The 18,988-nt window shown below is 38.8% G+C and overlaps 2 protein-coding genes across 7 annotated transcripts; both read right to left on the reverse strand.

The window, feature by feature from the left end:
* Nucleotides 1-500: 500 nt before the first annotated feature.
* On the reverse strand, nucleotides 501-9,664 carry LOC136277267 (apolipoprotein L3-like). 6 transcript variants are annotated; one of them, XM_066159047.1, is made up of 6 exons: nucleotides 9,528-9,664; nucleotides 8,840-8,949; nucleotides 7,322-7,380; nucleotides 3,684-3,743; nucleotides 3,158-3,240; nucleotides 501-1,744 (listed from the first exon to the last, which is right to left on the reverse strand). In XM_066159047.1, the coding sequence occupies exons 5-6, from the start codon at nucleotides 3,197-3,199 to the stop codon at nucleotides 770-772; spliced, it is 1,017 nt and encodes a 338-aa protein (XP_066015144.1). In that variant the 5' UTR covers nucleotides 3,200-3,240; nucleotides 3,684-3,743; nucleotides 7,322-7,380; nucleotides 8,840-8,949; nucleotides 9,528-9,664; the 3' UTR covers nucleotides 501-769. The 6 variants fall into 6 exon arrangements, with proteins under 6 accessions (XP_066015144.1, XP_066015143.1, XP_066015142.1 ...); XM_066159046.1 differs by lacking the exon at nucleotides 7,322-7,380; XM_066159045.1 differs by lacking the exon at nucleotides 3,684-3,743.
* A 4,718-nt stretch (nucleotides 9,665-14,382) lies between these two features.
* LOC131783226 (apolipoprotein L3-like) lies at nucleotides 14,383-18,598 on the reverse strand. The gene is made up of 2 exons (XM_059099953.2): nucleotides 18,516-18,598; nucleotides 14,383-16,439 (listed from the first exon to the last, which is right to left on the reverse strand). Exon 2 carries the CDS (start codon nucleotides 16,436-16,438, stop codon nucleotides 15,455-15,457), a length of 984 nt encoding a protein of 327 aa, XP_058955936.2. The 5' UTR covers nucleotide 16,439; nucleotides 18,516-18,598; the 3' UTR covers nucleotides 14,383-15,454.
* Nucleotides 18,599-18,988: the final 390 nt, after the last annotated feature.

The raw sequence follows: 18,988 nt of genomic DNA on the forward strand, positions 1-18,988 counted from the left end.
AAAATGTTCCAAGAAGGTGAAGCCCCCAAAAAGCCACGCCAAACCAGAGAAAAATGATTAAGATAAAGATGGAATACGAGCAGGCGTATCCTGACCACGTGGTCGCCTCTCTTGTGGTGGGGACTATCGTGGCCCAGATGCCTGCCACTTAAAACATTTCATGAAAATCCGTTGAACTGTCTCGCAAAATAGCCAACGAATCATTGTCGGATAAAGTCAAAGAATTTTAAATGAATTTGGACTCTGCATCATGATTGCAATAACAGAAATAAAACTGAAAAAGTGGGCCTGCAATTATATCATAATCCGCGTTCCAAACGTTTCTCACAAGGGTCATTGCGTTCGGGTATTTAAGGATTTCCTTGAAGCTGAGCCGCAGTCCCTCACTAAACTGGGAACGTAGATAGAATGTTAAAATGGTCTTTCTCCCCACTGAAAGGAAAGCACTAAATAATTTTGCTTTACATGCAGGCGTCAACCCAAATTACCTCAGAAGTTACTCACTTTAAAATATCTAAGTATTTTATTACGTTCCTTTTTATTGCATACATCAAAATGAAACATCCTTTTCTTATCTCTCTGAAAATCAAAAGAGGCCATATCAAAAAGAAAACTTGCGATATGTCGTTAATGCAGTCCTAAGATGTAACGTCCTCATAAAAATGGCCAAATGCAACTAACTGCATGGTGAAAAATGTTCACGCTAAGGTAAAGTAATGTTATTTTTAACTGAAAATCGTTTCGAGTTCTTTCACTTTGTTGACTTTTATTACTTCATGGCATTCTCAATTTCGTCCGCCTTTTGCCTCAAGACTTCTGCAGCTTCAGATCCCCTTTCTTCAACGAGATCCCTGATGGTGAAGCCAAGGTCTATGGCATCATATATCAAGAACACAACATTAACACCAATGACGACTTTACCGATAGTTTCACGGAATGCCTTAGCGCCCTCTACAGCCCCTGCTTGTAATATGTCATCAGAAGATTGTGCTCCAGCCTGAATCGTTGCTTGTACCACATCATCAGCAGATTGCCCAGCTGCCTGTCCCGCTCCTTGAGCACCAGCTTGGGTTGCAGCTTTTGCACTGACCAGACCAATTTCCTGAAAACAGGTCATTAACTTTTCTGCTACTTGTAGTACCATTTTAGTAGATGTTTCTACGGGATATAAAGACACCAGCTCACGAAGGATCTTCAAGACCAGAGGACCTCCCAACTTCAGGGTTTCGGCAAGGTAATAAATGTAAAAAAGCCTCGCTCCATCTTTCGCCATCAAAACATTTTGGACAATCCTGTTTGTCTCGTGAATACTGTCCTTAGTCTTCGCCAATTGTTTTTCGGCCTCTTTGATTTCAGCTGAATTTATCACCTTCTCGACGATAGCAGCCCCTATGTTTGTAGTAGCTCCAGCGCCTCCAAAAGCTAATCCTGCCAGCAATAATGGAGAAGCAATCCCCGCTGTCATCAATGTAGCAACTCCTCCAGCGATTGAAAAAAGGCCTCCCGCTATTCCAGCGCTGGTTCCAATAGCATGTGCTGTCTTGCAGTCCCTCTGCACGTCGTCTAGTTTCTTAGCCGCTCTACGCAAGGTCCTAATGGTCTGCTTTGCGTTGTATTCCACCTCCTCTGTTTTCTTTTGAAACTCTTTTAGGTCTCTTTTGTCTTGCTGCTTTTCATTTTCGGGCAAATGGTTGATCTTGTCAACGATTTCGTCTAACGTAAAGCCCATTCTTTCACGTTCTCCCTACAATTAAACATTCAGACTATTAATTTATAAGCTGTGAGATCAGGATGACCCAGTCGTTCTTTGTTAATATCGCAAGCCACCTATGCGCGTTACTGAATGGACACACTTTTGGTCAAATCATGGACAGGAACAGGACGAACAAATCTCTTCTGTCCTTTAAACTGGTGTTTTAAAAAAGTAGTACGTTGAAACAGTACTCATTCTCCCTTCTCATTTTTGTTGGCTCGTCTTTGAATTTGTACCTTGAACTCTGGAATGTACCTCTATGACGTCCAAAGGAGAATACAATCATTCTCGATTATAGGTGAGAGTATATTGAACTCCCCTCTCCCTAAGGAAAGGGCTCTTTTGTGAGTATGGCGACGTCTATCAGCGGTTTCAATAGTTCTAATATCCGAGCGACATTAGCCTATTTTACCCGGTGGCGATCGCTGTAAGAGCGGTCGAGAGCATTTCGCATCGGAGCAAATTTTTACTTCAAACTTTGCCCATCAAAATATCTTTGGCAGTAAAGCAATCAAACCATGTTGGTTCCTGGAAATACGTTAAAATAACATTTTAAGAGCTCACGATAATCAAGTTGCAAAAGGCCAAAATTTGACCTCTTGCGACATCGAAAATATCAGAAGTTGACAAGCTCGACCCTCGTAACCGACCGCATGCGACAAGAAATCGTTTGCATTCCTAAATTGTGTGACATTTCAGAGGTTTGAAAAGCATTTAAATTTTAATATGTGTTCATTCAGAGGTTCGCTATGATTTATTTCAAAACACTCGTCAAAAGTACTCTTCTTCTTGGGTGATATTTCTCAAGTCCAGGCCACAACATCGAAAACTCCCCTTGAAATCTTCTAATAAAAAGTTTGAAAGCATAAAAATATAAAAATAGTCAGCACTTATTAATTTCCATCGCTGTGGGGCACTTTGAACAACTACATATCAAAATTGAAATGCCAGCTATAAAAATTCTATATATTTAAACTTATTTCCAGAAACCAATCTGATTTCTTTCCTTTCACAAAAGATAACTTGAAGGGCAAAGTTTGAGGCAAAACTTTGTTCTGAAGCGAAATGCCCCCATTTTTCGCACCCAATCATTCAATTTTTCAAAGTGTCTGTATGTCGTTTCATACATGTATCTTAACTGTCGGGTACGTTCTTGCTGTCCTTTCTTCGTTCAATTCTCACTTTTGCCTTGTTTATTGTTATTGTAAATTACTGTTAGATTAGGTTGCTTCTTGATGTATTTTAGAAACCATTGGTTCTGAAAATCTACCGGTACATTTGCTTCAGTGAGCAAGCAAGGAGGTAAAGAGGTTTTCCTTTTTAGGGAGCAGTCGAAAGCTGTTATATCGTCATTCTATAAGCATAATTATAAGCTCAAGATTGATTAGATACTTATTGATTTACCTTCTCCCTGTCAGGAAAGTTTGACGGTTCGTTTTCGGCCATTTTATCCTGTAGTGCTGATCTTGTGGAAAGTAAGGTTAAACCTGGAAAAACGAGGTTAAAAATTAAGAATCAGGCTTGACTGTGATACCCTGTGTCTCTTAATCTGTTTGTTAAAAAGTTCGGGAAGAGTACATATGGATTTAACATCTTTCATCACAAATTTTATCAGATCCCTCCTGGATCCACGAACCCTCTAAAATGTGCATTGTTATTTAGTGTGGCTCTGTAGCTCAGATGATAGTAGCGCTCAACTAGTATTTGGAAAGCACGGGTTCGAGTTCCGTTGAGGCCTGAATGTTTTTCAGGCTTCTTTTCTGCAAGTGCTAAATTTACAGCTCAGGTGCGAGATGACCATATCTTGTTCTTATACAACCATCATTATTAGTAAAATGTTTGAGAGACTATTAAGACGGTTCTAAGAAACGATTAATGGTCATAGTGGCACAATATTTTGGGGCATTATTTTAAAAACACAACAATTTACCGTTAAAGTCGGCCTGCTGGAATTGAGATTAAACAATTCTCTTATTCTCTAGAGTTCACTCTGAATTAAGAAAAAGAAAATACACAGGTGTCTAGGGAGGTAAAATGGACGCACAAAAAATAACAAGAAGAAAAAGACAGTCTCGAAGCCAATCTTTAGAATAAAGCGGCACTATGGTTATCGGTAAATTCATTCGGTTTCGTCAAATTCATTACGTAAATATTTAACTCCCTGGTGAAGAATCGAAGAGCAACGTATTATCCAAGAAGGGTTCCTTTGTGTTCAGAAAGGGTCCGAAGAATAAAAGGCACTTTGGTATTTAACAAAATATCTGTCTCTTTATTGATATAACAGTTTTTAGAGCAACTATATCAATCTTAGTTGATTACTTACGATGTTACATAAAGAAACAAAACAAAGAAAAGGATTTTCTAGCAGGGAGCAGTTCAGTTAATCACAAACAGATCGCAGGACAAAGCTGGCTCAAAGCCTAAAAGGCCACACACTGTTTTAGAAGACTTGATGTGGCAAGCCGAAGATAACTTACTTTCACCGCCTGAAAAGTTGTTTGACAACTGCCTTTGTATACTGATAACGATGTTGGAAGTTATACGAAGAACATTAGTCCTGCTTGTTATCTATATTCACTCTTTTCTGAGAACGTATGTTAGATATATTTCTCTGGACGACAGGATCTCGCTAATGAACCATTTAATTGATTCAGATATATCCCAATTCGAAGGGACAAGGGCTTTCTCTGTTAACAAATGTGAGTTTTGATCACACCCTGACCTTTTCAAGATCACAACAATTATGTAAATGACCTATCAGATATCTTTCGGGGATAAGTCCCTCGTGCACATATTTTTTACAAAACTAATTGCTTTTTCATCAACTTATTCCAGCTGCTTTTTCAAAGGGATTTACCCTTAAAATTGGACCTTTTCGTGTATATCCAAGAAGTTACGTTATATGACAATAGAATACGATCTCTTTTATATGCATTACTGGGACATTTTTTTACTAAGACTCTCAAACACTGTTTGAAAATTTCTTAATTGTACATGTCCTGGCTATCGATTAGCAGTTTTTTTAGAGAAAATGATATTGGAGGAATAAACACTGGTACAATTCAATTATTCCTATGAGCGTCTGCTTCATCAAATTGAAGTATAGGAATTACCTGGAATACATATCAGTGTGAAAGACTAATTAAGGGACATTTACACTCGGTTTTTAAGTTAGGTTGAATAATCAGTGATTGGGTGCTTCTTAAATTCTGAATGTCATTTACATCTTCCGTTCCTCGAAAAACTGGAAGAAAAATCATTGTTACAGCTCAATGACACCGAAAGGTAACTGCTTAGTTCATAGCAGGAGGCAGAACATAATTCAATCGCCAAGCAGATTTTACGAGAAAAGCATACCAGATACAAAATGAAGTGAGCAATCTTATTTCCTCCGCCGATTTCGAATGTACTGATTCAAGGTCTTTCACTCAAACGGATCATCGCAATAGAAGCTATATCTTAACAACGAAACACTCTTTCAACTTTCCAGTTTACCATTGCTTTTTGTTATTTAAGGTTGTTTATCTCAGCCAGGCGTGCAAAAATTTGAAATCATTCCAGCACCGGGATTGCATTATCAGCTTTTGCATATCAAATAATCGACGAGACCATATCAAAAGTTCTAAAAATCAGCCAAAAGAGTAAAAAATGAAATAATAATGAAATGATGATTCAATTATTCGATGGTTTTACTTATAAAACGACGGACATCTTGCGAGTTGCGCAGTATTTTTCCTCGCCCTTCGGGGCTCGGTCAATAGAATTTAAAAAGTGTCACGAAATTCTCGGACAATTCCTCGAACGCAGATCGCCGGATAATGTATATTCAGTCTTTTCTGAGAACCTGGCAATATTTTTCTGAACGATGAGTATTTCAGAAATGAACTATTTGATTGGTTCAGGCATATCATAATTCGTAAAAACAAGCTTTCCCTGTAAACAGTTGTGAGTTTGCTTTGATCATGCCTTGAAGGTTAACCTATCTTTCGGTGAAATGTCCCTCGTTCACATGTTGTTTGCAGAACTATTTGTTTTTGTATTGGCTTGTGCCAGCTGCTTTTTCAATTTAATTTATCTTTCGGGGAAAAGTACCTCGCGCACTTGCTGTTTACAAAACTATTTGGTCTTTTTATTGGCATGTACCAGCTGCTTTTTCAAAGGAATCAGTACCCCGAAAATTGGACCCTTTCGCATTTATCCATAGAGTTACTCTATCAGTGTTGAAAACAATTTTTGCGCAGACTCTCAAACACTGTTTGGCAGTTTCTTGAACGCTCATCTCACGGCTTTTGGATCTCCAGTTTTGTTAGAAAATACAAAGTTTTCTCGATCAAAGGCTCTGCTTTTTCTGAGTATTACGTGAAAATTTCACTGAAGGAATTAGAACTAGTATCTTTCAATTATTCCTATGAGCGTATGCTTCATCAAATTGAAATGAAAATAACCTCGTATAGACTATCAGTGTAAAAAATATACAAAAACAACTGCTTTCCCTTTCGAAAGGTAGCTTTTTGGTCCACAGCGGTCCATAAATTGCCATACAGCTTATGATATCCGAGCATGATAGTAACAGCGATGTTATATTAAACGAGAGAAGTATGGTAGATACAAAATGACTTTGATGTGAGGAATCTTATTTCTCTCCACCGATCGAGAGATTACTGATTGAAGGTCTTTCACTAAACGGATCGCAGCTGGAAGCCATATTATACCAACAAAATACCTTTTCAAAGACATGTCTTTTCAGTTCCTAGAGACAAGGGCTTTCCCTGTAAATAGATACGAGTTTGTTTTGACCATGCCCTGACTTTTTCAAGAGCACGACCTCCTGTGGATCGATCGATTGGAAATTTCTTGAACATATACATCTCCAGGTTATCGATGTTCAGTTTAAAAAAGGAAAAAACATTTCTTAATAAAAGCTCCCCTTTCTTCGTAGAATTCAGTGAAAATGTAATCGAAACAAATTAGCACTGGTACCATTCAATTATTCCTATGAACTTATGCTTCATCAAATTGAAATAAGAAACATCTCGTAACATATTATTGTGAAAAAATATTCCAAAATAACCCCTTTCCCTTTCCTAATTCAGGAACATTTTGCAGTCAGTTTTAGGTTGGGTAGCAGAACATTCAATTTTTATCTTCAAATTCTGGATTTCATTTACATCTTTCGTTCTTAGAAAAAATGATATGAACAGTTGAATTATCGTTACAACACAGTGACACCGAAAGGTAGCTGTTTGGTCCATAGTGGGAAACAGAACGTAAATAAATCGCCACTCAGATTATGATATCCAAAATAATTAAACTGATATTCCATTTTACGAGAAAAATATAGTGGATACAAAATGAAGTGAGCAATCTTATTTCCTCCGCCAATTTCGAATTTACCGATTCATGGTCTTTCATTGAGGCGGATTGCAAGAGAGTCTTTATCTTACAAACGAAAGACTCTTTCAACTTTCCACTTTACCACCTCTTTTGTCAGTTTAGTTGTGGTCGATAAAAAGCCGGAAACAGCTTAAAAATTTAACGTTAGGATTATAAAGCAACGTTTTTGCAAACCTGGTGTTTGATGAGGTTCTGCTCCGCAACTCAGCTGCCTCGTATTAACCGCTCAGCCGCTTGAGGAGGTATCAATACACTGATTAAACACTCCAAAGCATTCTAATAAGTTTCTTTCAAGCTTCCGCTCTAGAGCCAATCAGATTTATTTTTTGCCACAGACAAGCTTCGCTGATTGGTTCACTTTTTAATAATTCTCTATTAACGAAAACCGGGACTTTCCCATTTGTAAACATTAACTTCCTGTTTTGATGTTGTCATGCAAACAACCGGTCAGGGTCTTCAGACGCCTTGCACCTGGATGTCCAAAGTCCCTATGATGCACATCTCGTAACCAATTGTTTTTAAAAGAAAAGGGTGAAAAATTCTCTTCTAGTCAAATGTACAATGCTATTCTGATAAACCTGTTTTACTGTAGAAGTTTTTGCAAATCAGCCCTCAGGGTAACGGTGTAGGCACGTGATGTTCACGACATTCCTGCTTTGCTGATTGGTTTATGTTTTTATAATTCTCTTTTAGGGCAAACAGGAACTTTCCCTTTCGTAAACATTAGATCAGATGTCTTTTAGGAAAAAATTCCTTGTAAACGTGATGTTTTCTTAACGATTATGGTTGGATTACGCCACAGAAATTCGGGTGCAAAATTACCAACCATCGCAAAATTCGCATTTGGTTCACGCTTTTACTCCGTCAACAGAAAAAGTTTAGCGTCAAAACTTCTAAAACAATTCCTTGAACGTTCTCCTTCTCGGACTGCCCCCCCCAGAAACAATTTCTAATGGAAACAGTATGAAGGTAACTTTGAGCATATGCTAAATGAACCTCAGTCCGCCGTGTAATTTCCGTCTCATTTCACAAGCAAAGAGCTTCTCTGTCTTGATCAAAACCACGTCACGCACCAAAGAATAACACTAATGCATTTTACACTGTTTTTGGCGAAGTCTAAGATATACATGAAACACCATTCGAATTGACACTGAATCGACACTGCTACTATTATTTTTATGATTCCTCAAAATTTACGAAAAGGTGAACAGTACTACCGTAATTTCCGTCCATTAACCCGCACGGCAGATTACCCGCATCGGTCAATTTTTGCAATAGCGAGAAAAAAGTTTCAACAGATTACCCGCACAGGCAGATAACCCGCACCCAAAAGCAAAAGAAAATCGTCGACTCACTCAAAGTTCCTCCATTGTTTTTGTTGACATGATACCCTTACGCGTGCAATTGAGGATGATACCAATTGTAAAAATCTGTTCTAAAAAAAAAATGGATATCACGAGATCTACTGAGTCGGAGAAATCGCTTGAAACGGAAAAATACTCTTTAATTCAAGGCAGTGCTAGTTAAGAAAATTTCTCTGATGCGTCGAATATTCTGTCGCGCTAATTAATTATGCGGCGCCACAAAACCAACATGTCGGCATCATTTTCCGTGTGAATTGTCCTGAAGACAGTCTTTTCACCGTAGTTGAATTCTTTAATTAACTGTAAAATATAGAAACAAATTGCAAACCTCGTGATAGATCAGGCCCTGCTCAACTCATCTTCTTCAAACGCCCTCGCCAGCTACTGGAGGAGAAACCTGCTTCTCCGGTACAAAGTGCAGTCAACTTATAGATCTGCCTAGAGACAAAAACATGACACAAACAAATCCTTTTATTGATTCTCTTAGTGTAGAATTCCGGTTGCGCCTCGTGGTTTCACTTTCGTCATGAAAATTATTCTTGTCCTGTTTAAATGAATACGATAACTTTTAAAAACAGTGATAAAAAGGCTGATCTTCGAAAGAAATGCAAAGCAAAGCGCTGCGAATTTATGGCTTTTTAATTGATCTCAACTTGGCGAATATGAAATTTAATTTTGAACCGTTGCGACAAATTCATCCTTGACGCAGCCATGGCAGTTAAAGGATTTGCAACTATAATTTTGAACCTTCTTAAATTGAACTGCGCCGCAATCATTTGCGTAAGTTTCCTGAACATTAAGAAAGCTGCCTCGTTGTATCGAATTTTCGCGTAACGTTCAGGAAGGAAAAAGTCTGCATCATTTTCTTTATGTTGCCGATTTGGTCTACGACATCTCAAAGATCGAGGTCCTCTCGCTCTGAAAGGGGGTTTGTGTCTTATTGACGCGTGAAGAGATGTAGAAATTCAAGTGGTAAGTGAGCTTCGTGCAGTAAAAGGAAGAAACATAAGACAAACCTTGTGGTGGGTGCTCGGTCCTTCCACCTGAACTCAACACGGCCCTCGTACAAAGCAATCACCTGCTTGAAGCCTTCCTTTTCTCTGATCAATGTTTTCGCATACGCGCGTATACATGGTCATCTGGTTTGGAAGGAGCCAATCAGACCTCAAGCTTTAAGGGTGTGGCTTGCAAACAAATATATCGTTTTGATTGGTTCATGCATTTCGCTTCGATAGAAAGGGGACTTTCCCCAGCAGGTGACTTTTGCTTTGATCAAACACCGCTATAGAAACAGAAAAACAACTTCGATGTTATGGTAGATATTTCGAAGACTAACTGCCTATTTTTTTGGTAAGATATCACTAATGCGCTTTTGATTAATGTCGATGATGCCCTAAAGTTTTCACAACGACATGATAAACAGGTCTAAGAGTAACACAAACGGCTGATATGAGGCTCATTTTTCCCATGAATGAATTATTACTCAATTATTACTTGCTCAAAGGGCAAAGTCCTAGTGTAGGTCTCAGCTGAGTTCTTTATACGAGTGGGCTAGCCTAAGTGTAGCTGTACCCTGCCCACGCCAAGGTGAAACGGAAGCGAGGAAACATCTGCGCAAACCTGACACTCACGTGTTCTGTGGGGTCATTCTAAGTTATGGAAAATTGTGTAACTTGATAATATTTTTTACGAAGTGGCACGCGTTAGCGTGAAAGGTCGTCGAGATAAACAACGATATTGAAGAGAATTAATTTTCCATTTTTCGAGTAAATTTGCAATTCAGCGACCGAGTTCAAATATATAATTTAATTTAAGGATAAAGAAAAGGTTATGAGCGATTTTTGGTATAGAGTAAGATGAGGACGATGTTCAATTAGCATCGCGCTTGCGATAGTAGATTTTCACGTCCACGCGGTTTCTGCTTGCATTTGTAAACAGTGCCACGGTTGTCGAAAAAAGTTGGACATTTGCCGCAGAATCTCAAGGTTTTTACAGATTTCCTAGAGAGATAGTTATGCTGCAAGCGTGAAGTAAGAGCGACTCTTTTCTCAGTCCAAAGAATCGCTGCAAGAAACAACCAGCTTTATTTCAATAGCTTCGCAGCACCGTTCGCAAAGAGTCCGAAAGTTAGAGGCAGACAATCCTCTGGCCTAAGTCCGTTAAGATAGTGCCGACTAGTCTTCTAAGAGAGCTTTATTTGGCGGTACAATGAATATAGTGACCGGTTTCTTCTAGAGAAGAGAGGCTATGAATATTGTTGGAGACTGTGCAATACGTTAAATATTCTTGTTTCATTAAAATTCATAAGTGATTTTGTTTACCTATATATAACCAAACAAGCATGTATGCGGCACTTTTTTTATCGCCCCATATATGGCACTGTTCCATGTGTTTACAACAGGATGTTGAGGGTGTGTTTCTTTCGAATATGCCGAGAGTTTTGAGAAGGAGTTAACCGAAGCGTTGTAGTAAAATCGTTAAATCAAGTGAATAAATCGTGAGTTAACAAGGAAGCGTGGTACAGCTTTTTCACGTTTTCGACAATATTAAAGATTTTCCATAGCCAGTTGGTTACGAAACAGAGACACTGTTACGTTCGAAAACATATTTACGGCTTTCTGCTGTTTTTCTTGAAATGCCTCTATCCCAAAAGTCGCGCAAACTTGCCTTGAAACCTCGTCGTAGATCGCTGTTGTCTGAAAAGTTGACCATAAAAGCATTCTAATCACTATATTGTTCGTTGGAATGGAAATAAGTTACCTCCTGCAAATCAGAATTCACGAAAGAATCAACAAATGAGGTTGACCAATGATAAGCCATTATATCGGAAATTGCTCTCGAAATAATTTACCATTACGTCATACTTTGATGACTTTACTTCCTTATAAGGCCCTGACCACACTAATATGTTTTCAAAAGCCTCTTCGTTTGCATATTGGCGAACGAAGCAAAATATTTTTGCCCACACCAGCATTTTTCCAGCGTCTTCACTTGTCCACACTAAAACGCCCGAAGACGAATCAGACCTGCATCAGTTACAAAGCCATGTTTTTGTCAATTTAAATGAATACGATGATTTTTAAAAAAGTGACGAAAAGGCTGATTTTCGGAAGAAATGCAAAGGAAAGGGGGTTTGTGTCTGATTGGCGCTTGAAGAGAAGTAGAAACACAAGTGGCACAAAAAGAGGAAAAAAACCTCTGAAAACAACTCTGCAGTGAAACCACTCGGTTGCACCTCGTGGTTTCACTTTCGTTTTAAACATTGTAGACACCAGCATTTTTCCAGCGTCTTCACTTGTCCACACTAAAAAGCCCGAGAACGACAAAACGAATGAGACCTGCTTCAGTTACGAAGCCATATATTTGTCAATTTAAATGAATACGATAATTTTTTAAAAAGTAGTGGAAAGGCTGATCTTCAGAAGAAATGCAAAGGAAGGCACTGTGAATTTATGGCTTTTTAATTGATCTTTGATAATAGATCTCTGAATCAAAGGATTTGCCATTACAGTTTTCAACCTTCTTTATAAATTAAATAGCACCGCAATTAATTTAAGTAATTTTCCTGAATATTTATAAAGCTTCCTCGCTGTCTCGCATTTTCGCGTGGCGTTTCGGAAGGAAAAAGCTTGCAAAATCATTTTCTTTATATTGCCGATTTGGTCTACGAGACCTCTCAAATTGATGTCCTCTCGCTCTGAAAGGGGTTTGTGTCTGATTGGCGTTCAAAGAGAAGTAGGAACACAAGTGGTAAGTGAGCTCAGGTGCGAGATGATCATGGCTTCTTGATAAACAACTATATGATTATTAGCGAAATGTTTGAGTATCAAATTACTAAGATGATTCTAAGAAACGGTCAGTGGCCATAGCAGCACAATATTTTGGGGAATTAGTTTTAAAAGCAGTTACTGCGATGAATAAATTACCGTTGTTTATAAAGAGAAATCGAGAAATTTCCTCTAGATGTTTTCCAATTTCTTTCAATGTTTGGATTCCTGACAACACTTCACTCAATATAGTCATACAGAAAAACTTTTAAACTATTCAACAAGCAAATGAGTTCGCTATATTTCACTGGGATCAAACCTTTTTTCGTGATGAAACCTTTTTTTCCTTGCAACTGGATGTCCAAAGTTCCTATGATGCAACTGTCATTGCCACATCTCACAACTACTTGTTTTTAAAAATAAGGGATGAAAATTCTCCTCTAGTCAAATGTATAATGCTATTCTAATAAACCTGTTTTTCTGTAAAATTTTTCCAAGTCAGCCTTCAGACTCACAGTGTAAGCACGTGATGTTCACGACATTCCTGCCCCCTCATTCTTGAATTTGTCTTTGTGGGATTTTTCCCAAAAAGAAACACGTACCGACATGTTCTGATTGCTCAGGATTAGATATTCATTTAAAACGTTTTCTTTATATGATGATGATTTAATGATTTACGAAGAGAGATAGAGTTGACTCATGAAAATTACAGCTTCAACGATAAAATGCTGTAATACGCTTAAATGTGAAATAACTGAAGCGATTTTAAATTGAGTTGTTTATCTGAGCCAAGCGTGCAAAAGTTTGGAATTGCATCGTCAGTTTTTGCATATCAAAGACTCGAAGAGAGAAGAGGTTTCAAGACTCATTTATCCTAATAGCGTTGGTCTCTTGTCCTTTTTTTTTTCCAGATCGGTTACAAGCAGAAAGTTCCTACACTGATCTTGAGGAACCAAGCCGGATCCACGCATTATACATGATTTTAAAAAATGGAGATGACATTAAACCGTTACTCAGAAGAAAAGCTCACGAAGCCAGTAGGTTTCATGCCAAATCCGACGCGTGAAGAAAAGTTTCGGATTGAAACTTCGAAAAATTGAGACAATTTAATTTTTAAGCCTTGCCACAACCTTTCCAGAGTTAGCCCAGAGTTAGTCAAGAGTTAGTCGTTGAAATAAGTTAGTGCTGTAGGTTAGGCATTGCGCAAAGTCCAAGTCAGTGGTGTGTTTCGTAAATCGATGATGTTCAGCAATGTGATTGTCGACGTCAGCTTTCCTCGTCGCTCGCTTGTGTTCAGTCAGTCTTGCGAGCTTTCTTCCAGTTTCTCCGAGACAGGAAGCGTGGCAGTCGGAGCAATTGAACTTTGCATTTTTTTTTTAAGAAGCAGGTGAAGACGGGGTGCAATGTTTGTTTTTCGGTGGTTCCTTGTCTTTTATGTTTGTTAGTGTTGCACTATGTAATCGTCACCTTCGCACTCGCACAGCACGCACACCCATGCAATTAGCACGAGCACCGCACTTTGTATCACTTACAATAATTTCGTAATGGGTAAAGGTTGTCAGTTTTAACATGGAACGGGGCGAGCAACATAAGTAACTAACGAAGTGTAGTGATGAGCATGTGAGCGACGCGGATACTGAAGGGTTGTAATATGCGCTAGATGTTCTCCAACTGATGCCCTTTATGTACGGTATGGTCGCTGTGGTTGTAGCTTATTCGGCGAGAACAAATACCTTAACCGTGTTCTTTCGAAGAACAACTAAAACGAAAACTTCATCCGACGATGCACTCATCGACTTACAACAACTACCGAAACAAACGACACCGCAACTCTAATGACTACACTCACCCGGAAATTCAGTCAAAACCATCACACTTAAATAATAGTTGTTCGCTGGTACTTAACCCACTTGGCGGTCCTTTGTAGCAAGTACTTTCACCTTGGCGGGTAATATCGAGAAAAATGTCGGAGAGTGTAGACGCTTTGTAATGTTCTCGTTTTTATGATAAGCAAAAAATATCTACGTTCAGCAAAGGAGACTGGAGAATCCTTGTCAATAATAACCAGGAATAACAAGAGAAGTTTTTAAATTTTAATCCTTGCTGAAAAAGAAATATCTATTATCAACATAACATAAGTCTCTCTTAACTGTGAAAACAGCGACGTTATTGAATTGTCCCTTCGTTTCTGGGTTGTTACAATGAATATACATGTGATCTGCAATCATTACAAAACCTTTCAAAGGTGAAAAACTAAAGTTCTTTAAACTAGTGTTACCCACATCTCTTGCAGCGGTCTTTCTGGGCTTTTGACCGTTTTTATGTCATTTTGAAGTTATGTTTTGTTAAAAACTTCGAGAATTTCAAATTTGTAAAATGCAAAACACTGATTGAGCATTTTTGTTTACATTCTTTGTTATTCAGTTACATACAATATTAGGTCTGTCAACTGGCTTCACACATGCAGATTAAACCTTTAACTCTAAACGTGACTGACATGAAACTTCTCCCCATAACATCCATACATTAATCAGCAAACAGGTACTGAGAATATTCAATCTCATCAGGTAGAATTTACAAGGAAATGTTGAGCAGCTAAAGGGGAGAATTAACAATCAGTCTTGGGATTTAAAGGGTTAAAGATTCCTACATCATGTCAGCTTATGGCAGCTGACCAAGCCAGTACGTCTAGAGATAAAAACTCGAGCTATCCCAGCCTTAACTGACGCAGTTTTCAAGAAATGTACGGGGAATCAAGAGAAATTCCAATCAATAAGATCTTAACGGAGAACACACCATACAACTGATGGAAACCTTCGCATATGGAGGGGAGATTACTTCTGACAATTTGGCGTAGACTCACCAGGACACCTTTGAAATATTCGGAACGGCTTACGAAATAAGTGGAAAACCTTCGAAAATGTCTGGACGGCTCGAACAGGACTGGGTTCATCGCAAAGGTTCTCTATGCAGTTAGTACAAAAAAGCTTTGAAACTTAGTGACATTGATTCCATCATTTGTATCTCTTTACATGACTGTACGTTACTGATAGTGTTTTGTGTTTAAGTAATTTAAGAACATTTAATCACTATACTGAAACTGAGAGTCAATAATTGAATGTTTCTCATCTGAAAGAGTCTTATTTACGTCTATTCATCAGAGTTCCTTGCCTGTTTCACTTCTTAAGTAAATCCTCGAGTTGCTTTGCCTTCCTCCTCAAATCTTTTGCTGCCTCGGATCCTTTGTTTTTAACAAGATCTCTGACCGTGAATCCAAGGTCTATGCAATCCACCATCAGGAATGCAATGTTGGCTGCAATCAAGACTTTACCAGCATATTTCCCTGCCGACTTGGACCCTGCTTTGGCACCTGCTTGTGCCACGTCATCAGAAGCCTGCAGTCCTGCTTTTCCCACTTGAGCCATGTCATCAGCCACTTGCAATCCTGTCTTTCCTACTTGTGCTGCGTCATCAGCTAGTTGGGCTATTCCTTTTCCCCCCTGTGCACCGACTTCTGTCAAGAGTTTTGCTCCGGCCTTTGACGGGGCTGCAGCGGCAGATAACCTTTTCAGTATGTTGATGGGGATCCCGAAGACAGTGGATACTACGTCATGAAGCAGGTTTAGCAGGACGGGGTCAACAAACTCGAAGGCTTCTGCAAGGTACAAAATGTAAGCAATCCTCGCCATCTCTTTCTTATCCAGCCAACTCTGTACAGTCGTAGTTACAACGTTGATGCTGTCTAAAGCCTCCCTCCAGAGTTTTTCAGCTTTCTCTATTTCAGAAGAGTTTATGGAAGCCTCCACACAGCTTGTCCCGATATTTGTGACAGCCCCGCCGACTCCAAAACCCAGTCCAGCCAACAGAAATGGCGTGGCAGCACCCCCCGACATTACTATACCACCAAGGGCGAGGCAACCCGAAATTATTCCACCAGTTGTTCCAGCAGCGTGTGCTATCTTACAGTCCCGCCATACTTGATCCAGTTTATCAGCCGCTGCACGAAAACTGTCTACGGTTATTTGGATTTTGACACGCGCATCCACCGTCTTCATTTGAAGGTCATGTAGACCACTCCAGCACTGTTGCCTTTCAGCGTCAGACAACTCATTTATCCCTCTGACGGCATCCTCCATATTGCTGTCTATTCTTGCGTCCATTCTGCAAACAAAAATTTCCTTTATATGATCATTCAGAATTATTGTCAGTTAACCCTTAAAGAGTGACTAGCATCTAGTTTCTCCTCACAATATCACTCCTGAATCAACCATGAAGGTCACAATAAAAAACGAAATGATCACCAAGCAAAGAAGCTCTTAAATTTTAAACAAATTCTCCTTATCAGTACCCTAGGAATGTATAGAGAACAGTATGGAGAATATTCATACTGATATTTCTATGTTTAAGGTTAACACATGTTTTTTGTGGATTCACTGAAAAAGGCATAGCTTTCCATAAAACGAGCTCTTATCATGATAAGGATTCTGAAACCATAAACCATGAGCTCACTTCGGTAGCTGCTCCAAAAGAATTTCCCAGAAAACGAAAAATTTCCCAGATGACATGAATTTATCAAGCAGAATCCTTGGGAAACTTGTTCAGTATCGCGGATTTTATTTTTTGCAGGCAACTATAATTTATCAGTAAAGAGTTAATTAAGTTTTGAAAATTCAGAATGAACTTTGGCCATCAGCTCTTGAGGCGTTAGTTGTTTCTTAGAAATTCCTTGACCGTATCATAACTGATTATTAATATTCACAGCTTTCCCAGAAATGACAGTGTGTAGAATACAAACATATCTTCGTCACAGAACCAGTGTTTATATATTTTACCAGGGAATAGTCCATCGAAAATGTTTCCACATTCTGTACAAATGGAAATTTCGTGGAAAATTACCAAACTATCGCAAAATTTGCATTTGGCTCACGCTTTTAACTCCGTTATTAGAAACAGTTTAGCGTCAATAATTCTCAAACAATTCCTTGAACGTTTTCATGCTCGGATTGCCTCCCAGAAACAATTACAGATGGAAACAGATATGAAGGTTAATTTGATCGAGTAAATGGCAAATGAACCGTCTCACTCTACAAGCAAAGAGCTTATCCTTCAAGATCAAAGCCACGTCACGCACCAAAGAATAACACCAATGCATTTTGAAAAAATGGCCATGCATATCAGATAATGAAACGGTCAAAAGTGCTACACTGTTTTTGGCGAAGTCCATGAGTTACATGAAACACCATTCCCATCGACAGTGAGTCGACACTGCTCCTACTATTTTTATGATTCCTCAAAATTTACGAAACGGCAGTTAACAGAAGTATGGATGATCGAATACTTTCTAAGTTGAATACAAACAAAGATTTAAATGGCGGTGGCAATTGAGTTCAACGATGATCCACCAACAATTTATAATGCTAGATAGAATGCTAGGATAGAATCACCTCTTGTATAATATCCACGACGGAGTTTCTTATAAACATTTTCCCTTGTTCAAGTGCTTAAGCAACAAAGAATCGTCAAAGAGTATGCAAATAAGAGAAAAACAATTCTGAAAATAACTCTGCAGTGAAAGCACTCGGTTGCGTCTCGTGGTTTCATTGTAGACGTCATTTCTAGGATCAATAAGATTAGAGAAAATGGAAAATTGCGGTAAATTTGTTAAATAGTATTACTTCGATCGGATCCGTCGAATATGATGTTTAACTGTTTCGTTCTTAAAGCACAATAAAACAAAATCATAATTATTGTGAGCCTCTCGGTTGCATATCACTGATAATTCCGTTGAATATGATGTGTTTCTGTGTTCAGGCGAATAAGTAGCAATATTTCATAGCAAAATATTTATTTATCAAAGCCATCAGTCTACGAAGATCAAGCTTAAAAAGTCATTTCTCGAACCTCCCGACTACCGTCCTGCATAACAAATGAAAGCAATGTGATGGCCTTCCCAAAGGAAGCAGCTCTTGATGATAAACGGACCGCAAGAAATATTTCAAAGCTGAAAAACCGCACCCAATTTTAAAAGAATTGAGGAGGTAAAATAGCGCTGAATATAAAATACTTTCATAAACTGAAATAATGTTTTACCAGTCACCTTTCGCCCACCGGCCGATCGCAAACGTCGAAGGTTTATTCGAAGAAAATTAGTCGTTTCACTGTACTCTATCAGTCACTGCGTCAGCCATTTCAAAATCAAACAAACTTAACCTTACAATGAGGAAACACACTACAAACCTCGTGATAGATCAGGCCTTGCTCAACTCAGCTTCGTCAAACGAACTCGCCAGCTGCTGGAGGAGTAACCCGCTTCCTCGATACACAGTGGAGTCAATTTATAGATCTGTCGAGACAACAGCGTCACACAAACAAAGCCTTTGATTGGTCCACTAATTATAGAATTCCTAGAATAGGGGCTTTCCCCGTATTCAATGTGGTGTTTGCTTCGATCTTACCTCGACTTTTTAAGAACACAATGGGAATGAAAATAACACTTATCAGATATCTTTGTGGGAAATGTCCCTCGTGCATGTGATGAGGGTTTACTATGACCGGTCTGCCGCTTGAGGAGTTACCCCTACGTCGAAAATAACACCATTGCAACCAAATAAGTTAACTTAAAGCTTCCAGATGGCGGCAATCAGATACTCCTTTGTTGACACAGACAAGCTTCACTGATCAGTTCACTTTTTATAGTTGTCTATTAATGG

Source organism: Pocillopora verrucosa, chromosome 12 (assembly GCF_036669915.1).
Source record: "Pocillopora verrucosa isolate sample1 chromosome 12, ASM3666991v2, whole genome shotgun sequence".
Lineage (NCBI taxonomy): Eukaryota > Metazoa > Cnidaria > Anthozoa > Scleractinia > Pocilloporidae > Pocillopora > Pocillopora verrucosa.